Source organism: Topomyia yanbarensis, chromosome 3 (assembly GCF_030247195.1).
Source record: "Topomyia yanbarensis strain Yona2022 chromosome 3, ASM3024719v1, whole genome shotgun sequence".
Taxonomy (NCBI): domain Eukaryota; kingdom Metazoa; phylum Arthropoda; class Insecta; order Diptera; family Culicidae; genus Topomyia; species Topomyia yanbarensis.
The window spans coordinates 42,964,898-42,990,746 of NC_080672.1; the positions used below are offsets into that span (position 1 = coordinate 42,964,898).

Below are 25,849 nucleotides of genomic sequence, written 5' to 3' on the forward strand. Positions count from 1 at the left end.
TTACCGTTTGACAAAGTTGTTAACCAAGGTTTTAATTAACGTTTTATAAAGCTGGTTTTTCGTATTGAGCGAAATAACGATCTTTATTAACGTAAATGCAAAATAATTAATTTCCTTATATAAAATCCCATACAAACTTTAAACGCAATGCGCAAACCTGGGAAGCAACCGACCGCTCCCAAACTTTGCACAGGCATTTGGGACCACAAAAGGAACTCAAAAAATGCTGTGCTGAAAAATGTCATTTTCGAGCCACTCTACTGGCCATCCCATGCAAACAATTCGTGGGACGTAGTAGGTGTTAGCACTATTGATTTTTCAGCGACGCACAAAATGTTTATTCTACACAAATTCTACATAAATATAGTAATACAGTTTGCGAATTCATCATCTGGTCGAGAATTTTAAGGCAGCGTGGCAGATAAAGCTTGAGCATGCTTTCCGACAAGTTTTATTAACCTGATCCGTATGACGTTACATGCGTAGAAAGCAAACTTGGGGAGCTGGACACGAGGAACTCGTCACGTAAGCGGAGCGTCGAAGAAACGCTATGGCTAGCTGCTGAGAAACGGCCACAAATCCGCTGAAGCGCTAGAGTTGACGAAAGTTACTGCATTTGACGAACAATAGTGGGCGCAGGGAGGAATTCCAACCGAAAAAGATCAAGGGTCAGGATCCTAGACAGACACTAAAATCTGAGCAGCGCCCAACCTTTAACGGAATGGCCAAGCCGTACTCGATGGCCATCATTCCGGTAGGGTACCCAGCGAATACCATCAGCAATGAACAGCTGAAGGCTATTCGATGCGCACTGATCGATAGCGTCATGGAGCAGAGCTCAAGCAATACGAGACCCATATTTAGGAAATGCACATACAAACAAGGGTACCTCGAAATCGTTTGTGCAGACAAAGACACAGCTAAGCGGCTGCAAGATGCCACTGCTGCGATCACGCCCTGGAAGGCGGTTCATTGGAAGCCATTGAAGTGTCCTAGATTCCAAAACAAGCAATTTACATCGACAGGCCCGATGGAAACATCCTGCGCCTGGTGCAGAATCAGAACAATTTCTACACAGAACGCTGGAGCATCGTAAAGAGAAGCACGGTCCTCAAAACGGTAGAGCTCCTGTTGGTAGTAGATGAGGCTTCAGTGAAACTGATAACTGCCCAACACGACCAGCTGAACTACGTATTCGGAAAGGCTGGAATGCGCCGGTTAAAGGGTGCCCCGTTCTTCTTCGAACGTGGAAGTTCTAGACAAGCGTGGATTGAACACGGATACGGAACACTTTACGACGGACTTCTGATCATAGCAAGCCTGCAGCAACGGTAACGAGTGCAGCGGTGGCAGCCCGTCTCACGAGCAATACACAAAAGCACCCTACCGTGTGCAGTTCATGAACTGAAACGCAAGGAGAGGATCGGAAACCTCCCGTAGGCAAAGGTGCGCAAACGTCAACAGGAAGGAATTTAAAATTAAACAATCACCGAATGATAGTTTTTGTTGATTTGTCTAATATTGCTTGTGGCAGTAAAAACTGGATTCTAACCACACTGCGCACTTACTATTCTTCTATTGAATTCTTCTCATAGACTGGTTAGCTCGACTGGTCTGTCCATGAAAATACCATCTCTATCACTTGAAATACATGTGATTTGACAGCTCGCAGTTTTCAGTAGCAGTTTGATCACTCGCACTTCGAAAGTGCGGAGTCCAGGTTGGTGGGAAGTGCGCAATAAAAACAAAAAAAAAAACTGTTTCAACCTAGGGGCAGATCACTCTAATGTATGAATGTATAACAAATTTGCATCAAATTAGAAAAAATCTAGGACAATTTTTCAGAAGGGCGTTACAGCAATATGTAAACAATATGGGTTTTCGCATTTTATTGAAGCTTATGCATTAAATTATCATATACTTTGATAAGAAATAGAAAAGAACGGTCTGGACCAACTTACTAAGACTTTTAAAAAAGGGCTTATGTCAACTTACTTTATAGGAAACAAAAGTTGTTGTTAAGGTTCAAGTTACCTTTTTTAAGCATGTGTTAGAATTGAACGCTTGGTAGTGTGCGTAGGAAAATTTGTGTTCAGCTTTTCCACCGGATTATCCATTTAAACCTTTTTAAAACTCTAAAAGAAGAATATCAGTCGATTTATTAGATCATCACGATTCAATTCATGCAAAATACCTGCTGGAAAAACCATCGGCTTAGCTAAATGGTGCTTTTGAAAAAGTGGCTGTGGTTTTTTCATTGCGCAGTTGTGTTGCGTACCCCAGCTCGGTGTGGTAGTGTGATAAAAAATCACAGCCACTTTTTCAAAAGCACCATCCAGCTAAGCCGATGGTTTTTCCAGCAGGTATTTTGCATGAATTGAATCGTGATGACCTAATAAATTGACTGATATTCTTCTTTTAGAGTTTTGAAAAGGTTTAAATGGATAATCTGGTGGCAAAGCTGAACACAATTTTTCTTACGCATACTACCAAGCCTTGAGGTAACTTGAGCCTTAAGCCCCCATATTTAATTTAGTTTTACAGTAGTTATGGTAAATTTTTAGCGCTTTCGAGAGTCTAGCGATGCTTGAGAGAGCTCATTGCCTATTATTTTCAGCTATGGTTACAATTATTATAAATCTAACATTAGTTCCTCGAAAATAAACATTGAGTGCATTAGACCCTTATCACATATTTACCAGCAGTACGCCCTGCATTACCGATGGTTTTCAATTCGATTATGTTGACGCGCCCGATAACAACAGCCTCTTGTTTGAAGTACGGTGCTGTTGAGCCCTTCGTTGCTTATAGAGTAAATGAAAAAAAAATTTTTGAAAAATTGTCCTAGAAATGCATTTAATTTTCATTTTTGCATCAGCTTTGCACTCCCTCGCAGAAAAGTTTGTTTAACAAACGTCCTACGCTGATCCACTTTGTTCGACGTTTTGTTAGTTTTTCTGTAGGGTTTTGACGTCTTACACGCAACGCAAACAACATTGCACTAGAAAAACTCTAGAAAGAGAACTGCGGAGACTCCATTTTGGATCGATCGGATTCGCGTTTAGCTGTCAAAAAACGAATCCAATCGAACATTAGGTTTTACACCAACCGACGTAACCCCACAAAATGAGCCGGATGAACTTCGTTTGACAATTCTCGGCGGTTTGTTTACGTGAAAGCTACGTGAGTTCGAATGTAATAGATGAGCACCCGTTGCACTCGCACTCACGCAACTGACAAGGTAAACAAACCACCGAGAATTGTCAAACATGAACTTTATTCACCATGAGTTCATTCGTGTCGTCATCTTGTAGAACTCAATTGCCTATCCTTATAACATTGGACGTGTTGCCATACAATGCCGGGGCATACGTTGCCAAAAACGTGCAACGCAAAAACATTGCACGCAACGCAAAATACATTATGAATTTCTATTTTGATGGAAATAAATGCATTTAATTTCGCTGATTTTTAAAAATCCATCACAAGTGTTCTGCCCCTAGGTTTCAACCCTCCTCGGTTTTACCTATACTTCATTGTTTACATGCGTCGGATCCTGCGAAGCACACTCGAAGTGAATACAGTGCAACATCTAGAAAAGATGAAATGTTGATGGCCTTCACTTTCAAGTCATTCGAATAATTTAAGAATGTACCTCATTATTTGTGTTGTGAGTTCCTACTATTTTTATATAAACGACTACTTTTGGGTCAAAAGTAAAATGCTGCCAAGAGTCCAACAAGTCATTTTTTTTTATCAAACACCCTATCTCACTGTTTTAAATTGGTTGATGTTTCGATGTAAAAGCCGTAGGACCGTTCACAACCATCCCATAGCAGTAGTCGTAGCGAACTAATCCAGTAAGGTTGTCCCAGCTGAACCAAGATTACTCCATTGCCAATCTCATGACTGGTGTATCCCGTGTCAGAGTCATAGTTATTCACGTCGCCATTCAATAGTATATTCGGGGTGCAGCTAACGCCTTCCAGTACAGTAGCACCTCGATCCACCGTTGCCACGTTATAGTTAGGCGCGACAATACCTTTCACCACTGAAGTTGTTTTTTCAGTGAACATCGCTTCTAAAGCGACTGCATGAAATCCCTCGTTGTTTGTGTTATGAGTTCCAACCAGCCGAATGTAGCGAACGGCACGCGATGGAAAATATAAAAACTGCCACGATCTACAAGAATAATCAGTATGGTCCACCACCCGTTCCCAGTTTGCCTGATCAACCGAAACTTCCACATAGCACGAGTATGACCTCATGTCTCGGCCCCATAGTAAAATTCTGATGTGATTAATGATGAACATTTTTCCAAGTTGAACGACGATTCCCCTCGTATCGGTTACTGAATGCCGCGTGAAGCCTTTGGACAAATCGTACGAGGTGGTATCCCCGTCTAGCAGTACAGATACGTGCTCGCCTTGAATGGTTTGCGAACTCTTTACAGGCGACATTTTCTTCTGGGCCTGAAAAAATAAATTAGGTTTTTAATGTTAAGATCAGTATTGTTCATTTTAATGGAAATCCCTGAAGTTTGATAAATTCAACTTACATAATTCTCCTCTGTACGGCAGTTGCGTAGACGTAGATGTTTTGTCGGCAATGGCCTTCAACAAATGGTCCGGATCCACGATACCGGACGGCCACACAACATGCAGCAACTCTTCCTGTGTCATTATCGAGAAACGTACTTTCGACACGACTGCCTCGACATTGATGCCCTCCCCATTCAATTTGCACCATTTGTCGACGGCCTGGAAAGTCTGCAGTTCGGGTGCGAAAAATGAATCCCTCATCAGCAGACTGCTAATTGATTCCTGTGATAGGTTCTTGAAGGTTTCGTGCTCCAGTATCTCGACCGCATTTTGATCGAGAAATGAAAGGCACACGTTGATAAGACCGTCAAGACCAAAACCAAACCGAATTTTATAAAAAGGGTGATTGAGTATTCACATTATAAATTATTGGGTATTAACGTTCAATGAACTGCCGTGATATGCACAACAGTCCCACCTGCATAGGAAACCCATAGCAAATGGGACTGTTATGCCGATCACGGCAGTGAAGGCAAGAAGTTTCTATACGCCTTTATTGTATAAAAACTATGGTTCAGAAATGTGTTTATTTTGCGCATGAAATTTCATACGTTGGATCATAATAATAATAAGCCGTATGAATAAAAACTAGCATTTGCTCAAGACAAGTTTGCTCAGCTCGATTTTGAGTAAAGTATACTCTCGTAGCATTTGATCAATCAACTTGGTATGAATAAAAGATAACTTTACTCAGCTTGGACTGTAGCATGTTCGAAAATCGACAATATTCCATAAGAAAGGGTAATGAGCAAGACGTCAATAATTACCGTGGAATTACTTCATTGAGTACTGTTTCGAATTTGTTTGGGTTGGTAACTATGGAACTTCTTCAGGCTCACTGTAAGCAGTATCTATGTGACGATCGACACGGCTTCACGTCCGGGCAGTCAACTGCGTCTAACCTGCTGTGTTTAACATATCCTACATTACAGAGAGCATGGAAAGTCGTGTTCAAATCGACGTTGTTTATATACACCGACTTATCTGCCGCTTTCTATATGATAAATCACGATATCGCAATCGCAAAAATGAAGAGATTTGGAATAAATTTCAATGAGACCGAGAGATAGTGGTTGTCATAGGAGATTGTCAGGCCCCCACCTTCGCTTCTACGTCAGGAATACCTCAAGGAAGCCACTTGGGACCGTTGATGTTTCTGCTATGCTTCAATGATGTACATCTAGTTCTGAAGACTTCACGAATGTCCTTCGCGGATGATCTCAAGATTTTTCGTCTAATTCGTTTAATTGAAAATTGCAGATTTCTCCAACAGCAGCTTCATGTCTTTGCTGATTGGTGTAACACGAACCGCATGTGTGTGAACCCGAAGAAGTGTTCGGTAATATCATTTTCACGGAAGGATTCGATTTATTTTAACTACCATCTACAAGAAACAGATATTGAAGGCGTGAAACGGGCTGTATCGTTCGTTTCAGAAGGTAACCCGATTCAAAACGACAGCTAGGATCATTGATGTGCCTGTCATAACATTAAAAAGATACAGTCGCCGGCAGAAAGCAGCTCAGCCGGATGTTGTTAGCTATCAACCAGATTATGGGGGACATTCTCGTGCTTTTTCAAAGGAGACTTTACGAGCGGACTACATCGAAATGGCAAGCAAACTAAATCATGGAGTAACTCCACACTCTGTGCGTAAACTTGCCTTTCAATTTGGAATACAAAACGGGAAGCCATTTGCTAGGTGGAGAAACGAGATTGCTGGTGTTAATTGGTACTACGGTTTTATGCGCCGCTGCAAACGGCTCTCTCTGCGCGTAGCTGAGCCAACAAGTCTGAGTCGCGCTAATTTTTTTTTCGAAAACATTCCCAGTCTGATGAATTGATTTGCATCCGGACCCGAGCTCATCTGGAATATTGATGAGACTGGTCTCACAACAGTTGATAAGCCAAAAAAAAACTTAACCCCCAAAGAAACAAAGCAGGTAAACGAAGCGACATCAGAAGAACGAGGCGAACTGGTGACAGCATGAGAATATTCCTCCTTTCATGGTGTTTCCTCGGAAAAATTAGCAGAACAGAATGTTGAACCATTGGAACTCAAGGCTGTGCGTATCCAAGCGGCTAAATGACGGCACCGAAATTTCTTGAGCATTTTGTAAAATACGCCAAATGCTCAATTGAAGATCCTTCTTAATTATGAACAGTCATACCAGTATCGATTCACTGAATTTCGCCATATCGCACGGAATTTACCTATTGGCTATTCCTCTTCACTCTTCGCCTAAACTACTGCCATTAGATAGAACGGTGTACGGGCAACTGAAGCGGCCCTATTCTGCGCGGCGTGTGACGTGAGTATCGAAGGTTTATTATAACAGTCGGCCCTATTCCGCGCGGCGTGTGACGTGAGACGACTAATCTCACTTCACTCTACGTGACTTTTCTCACCCAATCAGCGATGCCAGATTTACAGACATGTCTGTATTTTACAGACTTTTGATGGTCTCCTACAGACATAATCAGAAATCTACAGACTTTTAAAAGAGTAATAGTATTTAACAAAACTGCACTTGAATAATTTTATCCGAATACGAGTGATTCCTTCACAATAGCTTACAAATCTCAAGCTACTTTTAAAGTAATAACGTAGTGTAAATAAAGTTTAAACAACCATCTACAGACTTTTACAGACATTTTCATTATTCTTCTACAGACATTTCACAAAAACATGTGGCATCACTGCACCCAATTCTGAAGAGTCACTTCGGGTGACGTGGGTAACCGCAATGGAGAATCACCGAGGGTCTGCCCCAAAGGGAAGAAGAGCGTGTCCAGATAGGAATAAGAAGAGTGGCAGATTTGACAAGCGCAAAACAGATTCAAGATAATCTGCATAAGGTGCATGCATGTGTGTACAATAATATTATTGGTGGTAAACGCCTTGAGGACCTCAAAAAGGCTGAAAGCACTAGTTTCTATATTCAAAACATTGTTTTAATTAATTTCGATTTTAACAACTTCTTTTTTCTAGAAGTAAAGCAGTATTTACGCAATATAGATGTTGCCAATTGTAAAACCAAAACTCTCGCTTTACGTATGCCTATACCTTATCTGGTATCATCTTGGGGTTTCACGTCATTTGCAGTTTGACAAGACCAAAATTTGACAAGACCATAATTTGATGTTGGAACGGTCTATCCCTGAGAATCATCATAGGAAGGGCAATCCCTTGAATCGCACCTTACCCGAGTCGATTCTCAGAATCGGGTGAAAAAAGTGAGGTGAGTTTAGTCACAAATTTAATTTACTTAAGTTACTGACTAATTTGGCCCGCGAGTTACTTCAAACGATCGATCCTATTCTACACTGAAAAAAATCCAAACGTTAATTCTATTTGCTTCAAACCGCTTAAAATTCATATGAAGAAGAAATGCTATTGTTATCACGCGCACACATACCTTCTATGTGTCAACTGTATAAACTATGTATACACACACATAAGTTATATGTGCATATTGTTATAGAATGGAGTTTTATGTGCCTAATGGTTATGAAATGTGAATGTAAGATTAATATTTCTTGTAAATATACACATTGGGTTTATGTGCCAGCAAATAGTATCTATATGCCTCCGTTAATTGCAAAAATCTATGTGTAAAATCAATAGACATAACGTTTACTTTTTTCTGAGTGTACTACCTAGCTCACATTAGTAATATGCAAGATGTTGGAAATGCGAATCCAGTCCGAATTTACCAAAGCTAATCTTTATCAATCCATTCAGAGTTATAAATTATAAGTTCTTTTTATCAACAAATCACGGAGTGTCGTTCTCTTCGGCCCAGTCGCCAGGAATAATTTCCAAAGCAATCAAGCAAAAGCAACCCACTCAACAACGACGAATGTTACCACCGTTCTCGTTGTACATCTTGGGTTAGATCGGGTATCAACTGTTATATTCTGCGCCGTATAACAGTTTAAACGTCAAAAAAGCTGTCAAAATCGAAATAATGACAAATTGTCATCGTACGTCGTCGTCGAATCTCTTCGCTGGTGCTATTCGTCGGTGGTTACTATTTCTTTCGTCCGGGTCGGGATTCCTCCGTTTGTTAAGTAAAAACTTGTGCAGCGCCCTGCATAGATCCGCGGAGTTCGGTTCGACAAAAACAGCAGTGATCTACAGCGTGTCAAGCAGCCATAGTAACGATGCTCATATTGGCTGCCGTCCGTGGGCTGTCCCGCCGGTCGTTTTCGACCTCGAAAGTCCTTTCCGCTCAGCAGCTGACCGTCCGCGATGCCCTCAACGCGGCCTTGGATGAGGAGATGGAACGGGACGAGAAGGTTTTCATACTCGGCGAGGAAGTGGCCCAGTACGACGGTGCCTACAAGGTAAATCCGGCATAGTTCTTCGGCTAGTTTGTGGACAGTGACGGGTTTTCTCAATCGAGTGTTACGTAAACAGTTTTTTTTGCGAACGGGAAGCAAAGAGGTTCGCAGTACAGCTAGACACTTTGAAGGTTATCTGTGCCGGATGACGTAGAAGTGCGAAGTTGATTGTTTACGTTTGAGGGAATTATGCTCGCTTGAGCTTATAATATGTCGCATCGTTGGGATTGTTTTAAGAAAGTGTTTAATACTTTCTGATACAGACGAGCGACCGGAAATTAAAGTGGATGGACGAGGCAGACCCCGTAAAAATTACTTTAAATATATTAGTGTATGAAAATTGGATATAAAAGTTAAGCGTAAAGGTTCGGCATTAGCAATCTGAAATCTTTAGCATGAAAATCGAAAAAATAGCCGGTTCGGACAAAGTGACGAGAACTTTTTAAGTATTGCCTATACTGACGTTATAGGCATATTTGTCCCTTGTTCTATGGTATTCCCTATATACATGGGACAATTATGCGGCAGTATACTAAAAGACCTTAACAGAATTTTTGTCTCCAAGTCCGACTTTTACTTTTACAAAGCATATTCTGTAAGCCGACTTTATTTTCACTCATTCCGATGGTTGTGTATTTCATAGATATTCAGGCAGTACTCTAGATTATATTATTACAAACATGAGAATTTAATTTAATTTAAATGATACACAAATAATTTGTTGTAACTATATAAACGACTTATTAATGAATAGGCGAGAATATTTTACTACCACAAATATGATCAGGGACCTCGCAATATATCCCATCTAACATTTTTCTTTTTCAGGTTTCGCGTGGGCTGTGGAAAAAGTACGGTGACAAGCGTGTAATCGACACCCCAATCACCGAAATGGGGTTCGCTGGTATTGCAGTCGGTGCAGCCATGGCGGGGCTCCGTCCGGTGTGTGAGTTCATGACGTTCAACTTTTCGATGCAGGCCATTGATCAGGTGAGCTATCCATATCGGTTGTTGGTAAAGCGAAGATAATTGAACCACTACCTTCACTAGGTCATCAACTCAGCGGCTAAAACCTTCTACATGTCGGCCGGTACCGTCAATGTACCAATTGTTTTCCGCGGTCCAAACGGAGCTGCATCTGGTGTAGGAGCTCAGCATTCACAGTGCTTTGGAGCATGGTACTCTCACTGCCCCGGACTCAAAGTCGTCTCACCGTATGACAGTGAAGATGCCAAAGGTAACTCCCATCGTTGCATATCGAGTAGTTCATTTGTGCAGTTATCTACTTTTAGGTCTTCTAAAAGCTGCCATTCGTGATCCGGATCCGGTGGTGTGTCTGGAAAACGAAATGCTCTACGGTGTGGGCTACCCCGTATCGGACCAGGTGCTAGACAAAGAATTTGTGTTGCCCATCGGAAAAGCGAAAATCATGCGACCTGGCAAACACATAACGCTAGTAGGTCACTCCAAGTCGGTTGAAACAGCACTCCAAGCGGCGACTGAACTTGCCGGTAAAGGGGTGGAGTGTGAAGTTATTAATCTACGGTCGCTGCGTCCGCTCGATACTGATACTATTTTTAAGTCAGTGCAAAAAACACATCATTTGGTGACGGTCGAGCAAGGTTGGCCGCAAAGCGGTGGGTGTTTTTTTATATTTTTTGTGCTAGATTTCATTGAACTATTTGTCTTTTTATTACAGGTATTGGGTCAGAGATCTGCGCTAGAATTATGGAACACGAGACATTCTTCCATTTGGATGCACCAGTTTGGCGTGTGACAGGTATAGTTATCCATATTTGTGAAAAAGTTCGTGAATATTATTTGCTATTTCTCGTAGGAGTGGATGTTCCTATGCCATATGCTAAAACGCTAGAGGCCGCTGCACTGCCACAGGTGCCCGATATCGTTACCGCAGTTAATAAGGTGTTAGGAGTTAAGTAAAAATCACACTATCAGTGACCTACACAACGAATATGATTTAGGGGTAGAAGCCACAAATTATTCGAAGACAAGGCATGGAAGCAGCAAAAAGAAACAGCGTGCAGCGATATTTTTTCTGTGTTTCAATATGGTTAATATTGGCAATAGATTTTTATTTATCTTGAATTGGATATTTGAGGAAAACCACGAGCGGAATATTGTGACTTAATTTGATTCGTGAAACAAAACCACACTTCTATCTGTTTAGTTCTCGTGGATTTTAATTTTATGGTTGTTTTAGGAAAGGAACTCAGCAGCGAATCTGCCATGCAAGACGGTCTTGTATAAAGTTCAAATCGCCAACGCATTCAGGTAGAACCTAGTTTGTAAATAACTGATAAACACACGATTCATACGATATTTAACACAGCTATTTCATTCGATCCACTATCGTTTAAAACTTGTACGTCGTTCTGTTTTCCAATAACAGTCGAATGCGGTCGAAGTCATTTCATTCAAGCTTTCCTTTCCTCGGTTTGTACTGTATCAAGTTCACTAACTGATACAAGCTATGTAAACATGAAATATACAGATCAAATGAGTATACGACCCTTTAGGATGTTTTGATTTCATGTATCACAATTTACAATTGATAGGCGTCTCCATGTTCATTCAATTCAGTGGAGGCGCTAGTAGATTGTCGCTGGCTGTATATATACACTATGAAGCTTGGACAGCAAGGTACATACCTAGTAACAACTGCTAGCTTTGAAAAACAGAGTGGAACTAAGTCAGCTAGAAAAACAAGTTGGTGGTCGTCATCAAAGCTGCGCATCGGCCATCGAAGCACGTTAAAAACAGCTAAGCGTTATGATCGGCCCACTTTCAAGAGAAATTATTGATTATGCGTGCTTAGGGTGATTACGGTACTGGTCATGACCAATCGCCGCAAGAGATGTCTGAATATTAGCGAACAAATCTACGTCGAACATAAGAAACGTAGGGCCTCTTTACGAGCAGCCCGAGTGAATAGTACTGGAACACACCTGAAAGCAGTGTGTGTCATAACGTGGAAGAATGTCAATAGGGCCCCTTACACGATCACTAAAAGTGACATTACTGCTCACTAATGACATTACTAACGCCTCGTGTAAGGGGCCCTAATAGGTCTAGTCTAGTTGCTGGAAGATGAATAATAGTGCTACAGAGACAGAGGTACCAGGGGAGCTCGAAAATTTGCTTTCGAGCTCCCCTGGTACCTCTGTCTCTGTAGCACTATTCGTGTCGTTTCAGAAGAGTGGCATCGTGGTAAAAGGAAAATAGACTAGTTTCTCCTAAAGTTCCGATAAAAAATCAGCGCTAGCAAAGACTAACACAAAGACTTACATAGCCATATCGCAACCTTCAAGTGAGGGCTATGCTTGTCATCTTTGCAACAAAACTCACCAGACGTTCCGATGTGACAAGTTTCGAGCGCTGTCGATAGACGTGCGCAACAAGCGGGTGAGATAAGTGAATGCCTGCTTCCATTGCCTTCGAAGGGGCCGCAGGCTAGCAAATTGTAATTCCAAGAAAAACTGCATGATTTGCAAAGCGAGGCAAAATGCTTTGCTGTACTCCGGAGATAAGTAGAAAGATAATAAGCATCGGTCAGAATCGACTTCGTATATCCGCAATGAAAATCAACAGCAACAAAGTGCTCCAAGACAAGAAACGTCTCACGCATCATCCGAATCTGTAATTTGTGCATGCAGTATTCCGCAGACTTTCAACCAGGTATTATTGATGACTGCAATCGTGTACGTCTTTGATAAGAACCAGAAGATACATCCTTGTCGAGCTTTCAATGATCCTGGCTCGATGCCTAACATGGTCTCCAAAAGGTTGGCAAAAAGTTAGATTTGCCCACGACTCCACAGGTCGTTACTGTCAGTGGCATCAATAGAATCAAATCAACAGTGGATAAGCAGATGTACATCGAGTTCCAGTCTAGAACCACAGACTTCCGATCAAAACTCAATTGCTTGTTACTTGAGAAGGTAACTGGTTCGCTTCCATTGGCGAATTCCAACTTCGATTTAGCCAACCCACAGTTTTAACATTCGAATTGAAATTGATTTGCTGATTGTTTGCGGTCTGTTATGCAAAATGCTTGTTGAATGTTGAAGTAAATCTGGCGGAACTTCATAATTCTAAACTTGGTAGGATTGTGACCGGTGAATACAGCGTGGACTGTGAAGATACAAAATCGGTAGTTTTACATGCCAATGCAAGCATTCTTTCACTCGATGTTTTGGTCCAAATGTTTTGGGAACTTGAACAGATTCCAGAAGACGCCTCCCTCCTTCACAACTGAAGAAGAGTTTTGTGAACAGCGCTTCCAGATAACTCACTCTCGCGACGAAAGTGGTAGGTTTCAGTGTCGCTCCCTTTCAACGAGATGATAAACGAGGCTGGCGATTCCAGAGCAGTTGCATTCAAAAGATTCTACATGTTAGAGAAACGTCGTTCTCCAGACCTCAAGAAGCAATATGTTGCTTTGATGGACGAATACAAAACTGTACAACATTGCAAAGAAGTTGATGAAACGAGGGGTGAAGCTGCCTTGCCAAAATATTACCACATCACGCGGTACTGCTACCTTCGAGTTTTACCACCAATCAGGAATCAGAATATATTGGCTTAAATAACACGTTCCCCGGATGAAGTCTGGGATTTGTGCCTTGCCGTGTGTTTTATTCATTTTCTGAGCGAAAGGAAAGGAGAAGGAGGTGTCGGGAAAGTAGAATTGGAAGGGTGGGAAAAATAACAGCACAAAAACAAAAACAAACACCAGGTAAGTTAATCTCACAACCAGTTCTGCTCGCCTGCGAGTAATCCTAAAGCTTTTTACCACATTGGATAAGAAACTTTAGTATGTTTTTGAGTTTCAGTCGTCCAAACATGGTGTCGTCTATGTAAGGACGGCCGAAGACTCGAAATCGCAATTGCGCTACCGCTGGACAGTTGCATATCAGATGATATGAGGTTCCGTAGTCGGATTCACAAAGATCACATGAAAAAGACTCAGCGCGCTGAATAGTTTCCATGTGATAATTGAGTTTGCAGTGGCCGGTTAAAGCCCTGGTCAGCATACCGCAGTGGAGCTTCGAAAAATGTAGTCGATTTTTCAAAATCACTGGGCACGGTTGTTTTAGAAACACCTTTGTTTGACGACACGTTTGTAGATTTCTCCAATAATTACGATGCTCGGAAGAAGCCCAGGACCGTATTTTTTTCCCTTATCCAACTTATCGAAATTGGCAGGGCGGGCTCAGGACCAACGAAGTCAATTGCTGAACCTGCCCTGGCCAATTCGTCAGCCCATTCATTTCCAGTAATACCGGAATGTCCGGGCACCCAGACAAGGTAGATAGTATTGACAATGCTTAGTTCTTCGATTTGGGTTCGGCACGCGATCGCTAGCTTGGACCGTGAATTATCTGAGCTAAGGGCCTTGATTGCAACCTGACTATCGGAGCAGAAGTTTATAACTTTGGCGGAAAAACTCAGTTGAAGGACCGATTGTACCCCGCACATAATCGCTAAGATTTCTGCTTGGAATACAGTATAGTATCTACCTAGTGAGTGAGATTGTTCCAAACTTCCAAAATTTTTGAACCTTTTCATAAATTTGAAATCTGCCATGTATGTATCTCAGGCATACATTTGAAAATATCGATGAACGACAATTCCATTTGCACAAACACACCGCAAGGGATTGAATGTAAATGTAATGCAAGTGTGTGTATTGCGAAAATCACACAAATCCCTATTCTATTACCCTCGCTTGCGGCGTAACACTTTTAGCCCAAGTGGGTAGGGCTAAAAGTGTTACGCCGGTCCTGGACGCCAGCACCAGCACGTCCCTCCATCAGAGAACCGTCAGTGTAATAGACCACTTGTAGTGTGCTATAAAATCAGAATTGCTAGTTGGGTATGCACATGATAGTGCTTCTTGTTTGAGGTGTATGTGTAATGGTTTGATATTAAGAAGTGCCTCTAGAGCAGCAATCGGAGTTGTGGTGAAAGTACCACTCAACGTCATGAGCGCCATTTTTTGCAGATGGTTTAGCCACAGATAACAGACGTTTGGGTTCGATTTGAATCGTGTGTAAATACCCGCTACTGAAATTTCGAATAAAAATAAGACGCCTGAAACACGTTTGGCAAACGTTTGTAGATGTCGCAGTGATCGATACAATGCAGTTAGAGTGCAGCTGTCAAACATGTGTAGCAAACAGTTGCGCAAATGGCAATAGTGAAACACGGATTTCCAACGTTTATCAATTTAAAAGTTTACACAGGTTTTTGAAGAAATTTTGTTCCAGCCTAAAAGTCTGTTATCTGTGGTTTAGCTTTGACTGGACTGTCATCACCTCTCCCCTCTGCCCCCACACAAGGCATCCGTATGGCAGTATTGGATGTATAATTGTGGTGTAAATCCAATAGATGTATTCAGGTTAGAGACCCCAGGTCTTTCCAAAAGTTCGTCTGCACTGCCCGAAGGCCATGCACGCTTTCTCCACTCTGAACTCAATGTGAGCAGACCAATTCAATTTGAAATCCAATATGACTCCAACGTATTTGACTTGATCTGCACACAGTAGCTCAGAATCAAAGAACTGCAAGGGACGAACCCGGGTGGTTATTCGCTTCTTCGTAAAAATAACCATTTAAGTTTTGCTTGGGTTAACTGATAATTCAACTTGTCGACACCACTGTTCGATAGCCCTTAATGCTTGTTGCATTGAGTCAAAGATTGTTCCGATGCAAAGTCCAGTAATTAGTATTTGGTAATCGTCAGCGAATCCGTATTGTGGAAATCCAAGCGCATTGAGTTTCCTCAGCACGCCGTCGGCAACCAAGTTCCATAACAAAGGAGACAGAACGCCGCCCTAAGGACAACCGCAAATACTCAACTTCCGTATCTCAGCCTGTCGCAGTGACGAGCAAAGAATGCGGTTACTAAGCATTGCGTTTATCCAACCTGAGATACATACAGATATCACATGACCGCGCGTTGCTTCCAGAATAGACTGGAAGGACACATTGTCAAAAGCACCCTCAATATCTAGGAATACACCCAAGCTAGATTGCTTGAGCGAGAAGGCCTTCTCAATGTTGTAAACAACATCGTGAAGCAGAGTGATCATGGATTTCCCACACTGATATGCATGTTGCATTTTGTGCAGTGGATATTCAACTAAACTACGTTCCATAAATGATGATCGATTATCCGTTTCAAAGCATTCAGAAGAAAAGAACTTAAGCTGATAGACCTAAAACTCTTGGCTTCTTCATAGCTTGAGCGCCTCCTCTTGGCACAGTGGGACGAGCCCGGACTTAAGTCCATATATGAAGGTTATGCGATATTCTCGCTAGTATTTTTTTCGTATCAGCTGAGCCATCAGAGACATTTTCGCGAGATTTTAGGTGATTTGAATGCAAAATGAATTTTTGACAGCTTTTTGAAAGGCATAACGCAAGTATTTTTAGCATTATTTGACCATAGGAACTACATACGGTTATTCTCGTTTTTCAAAGAAACGGTTGATTTTATGAATTGCCTTACTTCACCGAAATTATCCGTGTGATAAAATTACATCGTAAAATCGCCAAAAATAAGTCACTAGTTGGTTTGGTTAGTGTTAAGATAACTGTTTGTCATGAATTTTTATTGAATTCGAACTTCTAAAGCGAAAACAACAACGACGCCCGTAAATGCCCGCGATCACACTATGCTGATTCGAAAGCTTTTCATTTTCTCTTTAAAATGAGCCTATGCTAGTTTTGCGAAAACTTGCGATAAGTAGTCAAAATTTGAAAAAACTGTGAATGGAGACGCATGGTTATTACTGATATTTAATTTTAATATTCATTTTATGACTAGAATAATGACACTAATTTATGCACAACTTTCAAATAGCATTTAGAGCATGATCTACAAGGGTTTTACTAGTGATCAAGAGTAAGGAGCCGAGTGGGAAGTATGGTTTTTAAGTGGGAAAGGAATTAAGAATGTTTAAAATTCAGTGAATATTTTCAACCATCTGAAATGTGTCATAAAATGTTTCATGAACTATTTTTGCTAACTTACGCAATAACTGTCAAATTGAGTGAACATAGTTGAATTCTAGTTATTTGGTGAGACTATTTTTTCCGAGTTTGCATAGCACTGATATAGCTTAAGGGTATGCGATATTATCCAAATAAAATAAGACCATTTTCAAATGAGCCATATACGCGAAAAAAGGATTTTGGATTTATTTTAATTTAAGGTATGAAATAAGCAATCTAAGCAACTTAAAACACACCAGCGAAAACAAAATCGTTAACCATCTTGTTGATTAGTGAATGTAAATCAATATTCCACTAAGACGCTCAAAATGTTTGTTTTGAAAATGAAAAAAATGTAGTTTTCATACCAAGTAACCCACTAATGAATTAAACGTTCCAAAATTAGTCGATCACATCTTATTTGATCCTTAAAAATAATATAGTCATTTCTAAAGCGCATAATGAGATGTCAATCAATTCGTTTCAATACGAAAAATAAATTCCAAAATTACAATTGAAAGAAATCTTTATAGAAGACAAAATATTTACTTTTGAGCCACTCTAATAATTGGTGAAGTTAATTTCTATTTTCTATAACCAACATAGGAATTCAACGCACAAAAATGTCTCTAAAAAATTTTGAACTTTCACAACAAAATAATTATTTTTGAGCCACCCTAATGTATAATGATTTTTTTTTGCAAATGTTAATATCAAAAACAATTTAGCACACGAAAATTAATATACACAAATTTTAAGAACGATTCAGGAAAAAAAATATTTTTGAGACACCCTAATGAATAGTAAAGGTTCATTTTTGAAATGTTTTAATATCGAAAACGAATTCAGCGTACCAAAATTACATAAAAACGTCCTATATGAACCGATACGGAAAAGTTTGGACTTTAGTCCACCTTTTGTTCTAAGTCGTGCCACTGTGCTTGGGAATAAATCTAACAGTTATTTCTCGCCATGGTTTCAGGATACCCCCGGTAGTAAGACTGGAAAGCAAAATCTTTTTCAAGACATTTTTGAGAATATCAAATCCCTATTGCAGTAGCACGGGAAGTATTCCATCCTTTCAGGGTGATTTGCAAGGAGCAAAGTTGTCAACTGCCCAATTGACCGATTCAGTGGTAACCAATGTGCGTGCTAACGCCCACGAGTCCGAATCAACAGAATGAGATCTGTGAACATTGTTCAGCTCCAGGTCGATGTAAACTGGAAAGTGTGCGTCGAAGAGACAATTTAGAACAACTTTTTCGTCCGTTACATAAACACCATCTCTGGTTTTAAGGAGTTCATCTGAAAATCATTCGATTCCGAGAGAATTTTATTTAACCTGCTAGCCTCGTTTAGACAAGAGACACTAGTGCATAGGTTTTACCAGCCAGCCCGCTCTGCAGATCTAAGACATTTCTTATATGCACTACGAGCTGACCTGAAAGCAATGGAGTCATCACGCTGACGTCGATTCCAAGCTCTTCTTATATCCTTCTTCATTCTTTCAAGCTCAGACCTCCACCAAGGGGTTCTTCTAGTCGATTTAACAGTACGAAGTGGACAAGCTTCTTTGTAGGATGCTACTATGAATGAGTTTGTCGTGTCATCTAAGTCGTCTAGTTGACTAATTGTTGGAAAATATCCATGCAATTTAGTCGCCCAGTTTTCCAAAAAGAGGTCCCAGTTTGTAGATTTAGGATTGAAGGTGACATCAAAATGATCGAAGAATATATATTTATGATCGGATAGAGACGGTTCAGTTTAATTTGGAAACTGCCAATTTTCCAGTCATGAGAAATTCTTTCTGAGCAAAGCGTTATGTCTATCATTTCTTTCCTCCCAGACCTCGCAAAAGTTGGTCGGTTTCCCACATTACACACAGAATACGGGGAATTGTACTACTTATGTACTCCATCAGTTCAGGCCCTCTCAGATTGGTGTCTGAGTTGCCCCAAATGATGTGATGAGCATTCGCATCACTGTCGATAATGAGCGGAAGCCTGTTTCTGCTACAATATGATGCAACGCTTTTGAAATCGTCAGAAGGAGACGACTTGTTATGCTGAAGATATGCCGAACAACAGTCAGTGTAACTGTGACAACACAGATATAGTTGTGAGCTCCGATATGAGACACGCTATATTATACATATTATACATGATTTGGTGTATTTGGTGTTCAAAAAAACTCTTTGAAAACTGTCGAAAAACTGTCGAAGAACTGTTGAAGAACTCATCCTTTATTTCGTCAACTTAATCTACTTATACTAACTAATACAGGTAAACCTTAAAGCTAATTTTCCTATCAGATAGTTAGTTTCGTTCTAATGGGCGGGGCTTCGAAAGCTCCCCATGAATATTTCTTATGTCTAAAGTTACTTCTATGGCGGTCTCGCCAGTGTGCGTATATGTTTATGGAGAAAGGAGGGGCTTAGTCGAATAGTCAGTTCTCTCGCGTCATATTCTCTCGTTCGTTTCACATCGGTATTTTGAGCTGACCTTGATGGCTTAGGGCTCAGATAAGCTGAAATTCCGTTCCGATTCCATTCCATTTTGACGTTGTGGATCGCTGTGGAACTTATGTTCAACCCTGTGCATATGTCTAAATCAGAGCAAAACAAATCGAGCATCTCTTTTTCTCCTATCAATTTTTCTTTCGTGTGTCATCATACATTCCATTAGCAGACGGAAAGAGATGAAAAATTCAGTTTGTTTACATTATTAAATGCAGTAAATAAAATTTGTTCATTTCAAGTCTATTTTCTCCAGTTAAAACATGCATTGAAAAATGTTTATCACAATCGAAGCATGAACGAGTTCCGGAAGCGCTTGTGGAGTATATTTTGTTGTTTGACCGAGTAAGCTGGTGATGGTAAATATTACTGAATACCATGTCAGCAAAAAATATCAAATGGTTAATATATCGTTTTTCACTGTGAAAACCACGTTAAAAGCTTTTTTTAAATATTTGACTATTATGTGTAATACGTGGTGAAACTACAAGAGATTGATTTAGATGTTTTATAGCACGAACAGGAAGATTATGTAGTGAAAAGACTGACTAAGATTACTACTGATAGTGTTTTATTGTACTGAAAATATATTATTAAATTTCGGTCGCATGTTTTATTCGTTAAATGCCACGCATCCTCCTTGGATTCAGGTAACGATAGCTTTCCTTTTCTGCATTCTTTCAGTCGAGGGCCCTACTATATGGTAGTGCAAATTACGAGATTACTGCGAGCGAAACGTGTACCAGCGTACGCAGCTTTGATAAACGTCTGCTATCTGTATCGGTGACCATGCCGCTTTGTAGCGGCGAAAATGGATACCCTCGGTACGAGATCTAAACATGCTAGCATGCTATTTGGAGCGGGCGCATAACAATTCATGACTATATATAAAGAATAAGCATAATAATATATAAGAATAAACAAAAACGTCACTCCGTATACTGTTTTTAATCAAGATTGTAAATGAAAGAAAGCCAAACTAAGTTCTTTTCTCCATACAAGGTTATTATGATTCTACTTATTCTTCGTATATCGCTTTCGGCTCCCTGAGTGCTTTTATTTTAGGCAAGATTGTAAACTATAAGATTGTACTGCTGAATTATTCCCAAACAGAAGGGTAAATTTTTATATCTACTGGATATTTTCTTTCGATATATAAAGCAATTTGCTTCAGGAACTCAATTTATTCATTCGCAATATTTTTGTCTATGGTGTATGAATTATGATTAGTTTCGGTCGAGTAAAACCGTATAAATATTCTATCTACTGAAAGGGAAACAGGTCTTTAAATTGCCGTAGTCTCTCTATTTATTCTACCTAGTCGAATACATTAGTACGAGCAGTGCCTGCTATTTGTTTAAATCAAGTTTCTACCTTTTTCAATACATTGATCGGAAGCTCTAATAGTTCGAGGAAAAACAAATCATCTACACTATATGGTTGACTATTTCAATCAGGAGCTCTTTTATTAATTTTGCTCTTTTATTGCGGTTAGACGCTTCCAGCTGACCTGGATAAAGCTATACAGATCGAAGCGGTCACAACCGTTCGTTACGGGGGGCGGAGATGCACATGCAACACCCGGAAGATCGTCAGGAATGCTTGGACAGCGAAATTCAACAGTATGACGCTAACTATGAAAAGTTTCAATTCTTAATAGCCAGTTGGGTGGTTTCTTTCTTTAAAATTTTCTTTTAATAATCTCTTCTCGCACAATATAATCTCTTCTCGTTAGATTACCATCCGACGTTGGCAGCCGAAACTGATATCTATACTGAGATGGCAAAAGAAGCACAACCTACTCGTAGTAACAAGGATGAAACGGAAATCAATCGCCTGTTCGGCACTCAACAAAAGACCACCCAACGTTGCCAGTAAGTGCTCTTAGCCATTACACTTGCCGGAAAGTGAACGGCCGCTGAAATTCAACCAACGGTGATAGATCATAATAATTGAATATTGATCCAATTTTTCTCACCACCTCCAGACGAACTCCACACCTCGGAAAAGCGTGGCGATGTCCGGTGATGGAACAGCGGAAAAACCCTTCAAAACAATCCTGCAAGCCACGAAGCACGCCGGTAAGGAACCTTTCTCAGCAATTTACGTGGACGCCAAGAATGCAAAATCGGAATCACTCTACCAACTGGCAGCCAAATCTCAGCTCAAGAAAATTAAGAAGCTCTGGGTTCGCGATGGTTTTAAAAACGTCGGTAACGAGTGTATTGCTCACAACCGCACGGGGGATACGGGTTGGGATTGGAACGATTCATGTGCTGGCTGCTCAACAGGTACCACATTCGTGAGGTTTGTCTATACCCCAGGTTCTTGGAGAGATGCACACCTACAGCAGTATCTGCATTTATACTTGCAAGCATTCGGAACTTCCGAAATGGTCCAGCTATCCTATTTTCTAATCGATTTCTCTGAACACCATTTCTAAAAAACTAGAATTTGATACTTTTATTTTAAGAAAATAAAACATTGTCATTCTATATCAATATATTCGTACATCTAATAAAGCAACATACAGAAATGAGGGAATTGTATTAGGCACCTAAAAGCCCGTTGACATGAACACGTATTTTCAGTTGCTCAGGCAATACTCTTATCACATATCCTTCGGGGTCGTTTCCATTGACCAAAGTACGGCGCTCCCTGATTGAATTTGAACTTCCTGGCTAGAGTAAGTGTTCGAAGTAATTACCAAACTGCCAAACTTAATCACCCGGTTGTCGAGGTTCCAGTGCAATCCACTAGTTCTACATACGGCCCGTTGTCCAATAGGAAAAAGCGAACACCAGATACGTTCGTGTACCAACCGAGGGGGAATTTGTATTAAGTGGGTTCCCGCCGGTAGCAGCCAACTGAGAGAGTTACTGGGTCGCAAGAATACAAATGCATTCGGTAGAATGTCACGGGCCAGAAACAAAGTATTAATGTTGGCCATGATTTGGTCCAACCGGCCAGAACTTTCACACAACACCAGAATCCGACTTATTTCGCTATCGTAACCGGCGCTCTGGAGCGCTTTGAGAGATTTTGTAAAATCTGTAGCATTCTGGTCGGGTGTTTTGATTATCTGTTAAATAGACATCAGTAACGAATGAAATGTTTTTTTTTTAATTTGTAATGTTCTTACCTTGCAATTCAACCGCATTACGTACGACATGGATTCATCGGTGCAAGAATCGAAATCCCCCGTTGCCAGATCGGGTGGCTTTAATTGTGCTTCTGTGCCAATATTTTCCTTAATAAAGTCCACCCATCGATTCGTACCCCCGTCGACGGTAATGCGGATTTTTGCTGGAATTTGACAAGCTCAAATAATTGCAGCAGAAACGATGTTTAAATTGATCCACAAACCATTATTCCAAACAGAGCGAAAGTATTCCTTGTGCAGTAGAATAGGCCGATTGAGCAAAATCACGGCTAGTCCATCATCACAGCTGTTCGCATCGATTAGGTAAGCCGGAGACCATGTGGTTGCGACTCTCAACTGCAACGAAAAATAATTTCTAATTAGAATCCTGACGAGACCATTCATGCTGCCTCAAAATTAATTTACTAAGTTTATTTGTGCGAATCGGTGCAGCCATAAATCGAGTGCCATTATTTAACACATAGATATGCACACATGCACACACAGACATTGTGCGATCTCGACGAACTGAATCGAATGGAATATGACATTCGGCCCCCGAGTCTCAGTTGGAAAGTTGATTTTTGGAGTGAGTGCATAGCATTTCTTTATATGCGAAAAGCACAAAGGTTTAGGGAATTTCATGTGCGATCGCACTTTCATATTCATAACTCCAGAACCAGATCCAAATAAAATTTAATAGCAGTATATGGATACATTGCACATTTCATTTGAGTATAACATTGTTTAAATCGGCCCAGCCATCTCTGGGAAAAGTAACATTATTTAACACTCGCATACGTACACACATGCTCAGCTTAGAGCCATCGAGCGCGTCCACGGGTGGCGGATACAGGAACGGCCTGTATCCAGTGCTCGTGGCCACTATGATGCTCATTTGCTGTGCCATTGGCCACCTCTATCACCACCGCCCGGTCGATCATAGTCATGAGTGTCAACTGAAGCTAAATAGCCAAATTTCTGTGTCGGTCCGATTCGACCTTGAGCATCACGAGGGGTAACGCTTAAACGATAATGCCCAACATTGCCGACACTGCTAGTTCACTGGCCGACGCCGGCGGTTTGTACTTTACGGGTATTTCTTTAAAGAGATTTCCTAGATGTTATTCAAAGGAATTTTTTTTAGTAAAATATACAAAGTTTACACAAATATTGATTGTGTAATGCTAATTGGTAGAACATTATATAAACATATATAATAAATTATGGTGATATAATAATAATTCTACAAAACATGTCCATCACTGGCGAAACAGTTCAAAATCATCTCAACGGCACCACGTGGTTCCGCATTTCTGACCGTCGGTTATAATTCTTTCAGTTTGACGTGTGCTTCAAACAGTTTGACCGCCTTTTCCGGCAATATCCGGTTGATGACCCGGTCCCAATTCTGGCGCACCGTATCGAACAAAGGAAGTAATTCGTTGCTCATTGCCACCAGGTCGTCCCGCGTTGTCAGTCGAAGAAAGTGCGAAAGTGACAAAGCTGCTCTTGCAGATTATCTCTGTGTTTGTACTCATTGAAGTCAATAAGATTATCCGACTGCTCTAGTGCGGTCAACAGAGAGCTTCAAATTTGATTACCGAAAGGGCAGCTGCAGAATTGATCCGTACCTTGAAATTGTTCGAATTGATGACTATCGTGCAAAGTGCGGGGAAAATCTGCTTCTGCCAATCGATTCGATGGCCGTCGCTGCCAATAGGCTCATTTTGCATCATGTTCATGTTCTCCGCTCGGGAAAAAATTTTCCGAACTTTGTAGTCATCGCGTGACATGACTATCTCATTTCGAAGCATATTCGTTGGCACTTTGTTTCGTTGGCGGAATCATCTGAAAGTTTGTTGTTGATGGGAAGGTTCAGTGGCTGAAATAATACACAACGGAATTAATCAATAGCTGAAGGCTTACCCTTACTTACCCAGAAGCAAAAATTTACGTTGGCGATGATGCTCGTCTTTCCTTACAACCGGCACGTAACCGTAGCAGTGGGTTTCCGGTGTGCGGGTATTAAAACATTTGCAGTCACTCAAACATAAATTCCGGGCCTGAGCAATTATTGCACGTTGGTCACAAACCCTAAACAGAAATAAACAACATCAATTTTACTAAAGCAGATGAGGCAAAAGATATATTTACTAGCAGGTGATGCAAAACGATATATCGATATTTCAGCATGAGAAACACAGATGCAGATTAGAATATCGCGAATGTTTATATTGTTAAATCCCTCAACTACTCACTGATACTATGCAGATCAAATTAACCAACAGAATGTACGATTGTTTGCTAGGAAAAACTTTAATTTTACTATCTACAATTGGGAAAACTGCGACAAACTTAGCCAATGATTAGAGTTTTAATATCTAATTAAAAGGTTTCAGATGAACTTGTCCGTTACAGGTACAGTTATTCACAATGGTAGCCAATGAATAAATTTTGATACTCTTAAAAGCAGTCTATCATTCAATGAAACTTGACCACCACAAGAAGTAGGTCACAACTGGAATACTCCGCACTCGTTTTCAAAACAACTTATTTTCGTCGTCATTTTAATTACGCATATACTAGCGCATATATGTTGTCTTCAAATTGCATGTCTGTCCCCATACCAACTGAATAAACAATTTTTTGCTAAGATTTGGATCAACAACATTAACTTTTTGTTTGTAAGTTTATCTAATTGCAATAATATAATATCAAATATTTATATTCAAAGTAACAACAGTCAAAACAATGTTGACAGCTCTATGTGGAAGCTGTGGAACAAAATGTCAAATATTTGTGGAACGGAAGATTTTCTTCGAATTTAACACAACCCTGATCACGAAACGGAATAAATTTCATTCCGTTTTAGAGAGAGATCAAAATAGAAAAATAGGGCAGCCGGAAAAGAGATGCAAGAAAACGGAATTCCGTTTCTGAGCTTATCTGCACCCTTAGTCGGTGCTGTCTGTCTTAATGTTTTGTTTGTTGGAATTTGCTGTCGTATCGCTTTACTGTTCGGAAGGCATGATTTATTACGGTCAAAGTTTTCGTTCTTGGTTTTGGACTTCAGTTTGTGTTGTTTTTATTGCGTGCTAGAAACCTGGATATGTTTTGAGATTTGGACGTAAGTTTGGTTTTGTGGCTTGTATGTAGATTAGTTTTCCGGTTTGGATGTAGGTCTGTTTACGAGGTGCTAAAGATGCAGGTCTGTTTTAGAAA

The 25,849-nt window shown here is 40.5% G+C and overlaps 3 protein-coding genes, 2 long non-coding RNA genes and 1 pseudogene across 5 annotated transcripts; 3 read left to right on the plus strand and 3 right to left on the minus strand.

Moving 5' to 3' along the window:
- Positions 1-3,526: 3,526 nt before the first annotated feature.
- Positions 3,527-6,799, minus strand: LOC131686898 (BTB/POZ domain-containing protein 9-like; annotated as a pseudogene).
- A 1,792-nt stretch (positions 6,800-8,591) lies between these two features.
- Positions 8,592-11,477, plus strand: LOC131692078 (pyruvate dehydrogenase E1 component subunit beta, mitochondrial). Its single transcript, XM_058978931.1, has 6 exons — positions 8,592-8,951; positions 9,777-9,938; positions 9,999-10,185; positions 10,241-10,585; positions 10,648-10,728; positions 10,786-11,477. Exons 1-6 carry the CDS (start codon positions 8,769-8,771, stop codon positions 10,887-10,889), a joined length of 1,062 nt encoding a protein of 353 aa, XP_058834914.1. The 5' UTR covers positions 8,592-8,768; the 3' UTR covers positions 10,890-11,477.
- An 8,114-nt stretch (positions 11,478-19,591) lies between these two features.
- On the plus strand, positions 19,592-20,414 carry LOC131692083 (uncharacterized). Its single transcript, XR_009305907.1, has 2 exons — positions 19,592-19,841; positions 20,167-20,414. It is a non-coding gene; the product is annotated as an uncharacterized LOC131692083 (long non-coding RNA).
- An 809-nt stretch (positions 20,415-21,223) lies between these two features.
- Positions 21,224-21,788, plus strand: LOC131692081 (uncharacterized). The gene is made up of 2 exons (XM_058978935.1): positions 21,224-21,356; positions 21,470-21,788. The coding sequence occupies exons 1-2, from the start codon at positions 21,262-21,264 to the stop codon at positions 21,786-21,788; spliced, it is 414 nt and encodes a 137-aa protein (XP_058834918.1). The 5' UTR covers positions 21,224-21,261.
- Positions 21,789-21,980: 192 nt separating this feature from the next.
- LOC131692079 (thiamin pyrophosphokinase 1-like) lies at positions 21,981-23,088 on the minus strand. The gene is made up of 3 exons (XM_058978932.1): positions 22,849-23,088; positions 22,625-22,788; positions 21,981-22,564 (listed from the first exon to the last, which is right to left on the minus strand). Exons 1-3 carry the CDS (start codon positions 23,027-23,029, stop codon positions 22,094-22,096), a joined length of 816 nt encoding a protein of 271 aa, XP_058834915.1. The 5' UTR covers positions 23,030-23,088; the 3' UTR covers positions 21,981-22,093.
- Positions 23,089-23,861: 773 nt separating this feature from the next.
- On the minus strand, positions 23,862-25,309 carry LOC131692084 (uncharacterized). Its single transcript, XR_009305908.1, has 3 exons — positions 24,886-25,309; positions 24,564-24,721; positions 23,862-24,509 (listed from the first exon to the last, which is right to left on the minus strand). It is a non-coding gene; the product is annotated as an uncharacterized LOC131692084 (long non-coding RNA).
- Positions 25,310-25,849: the final 540 nt, after the last annotated feature.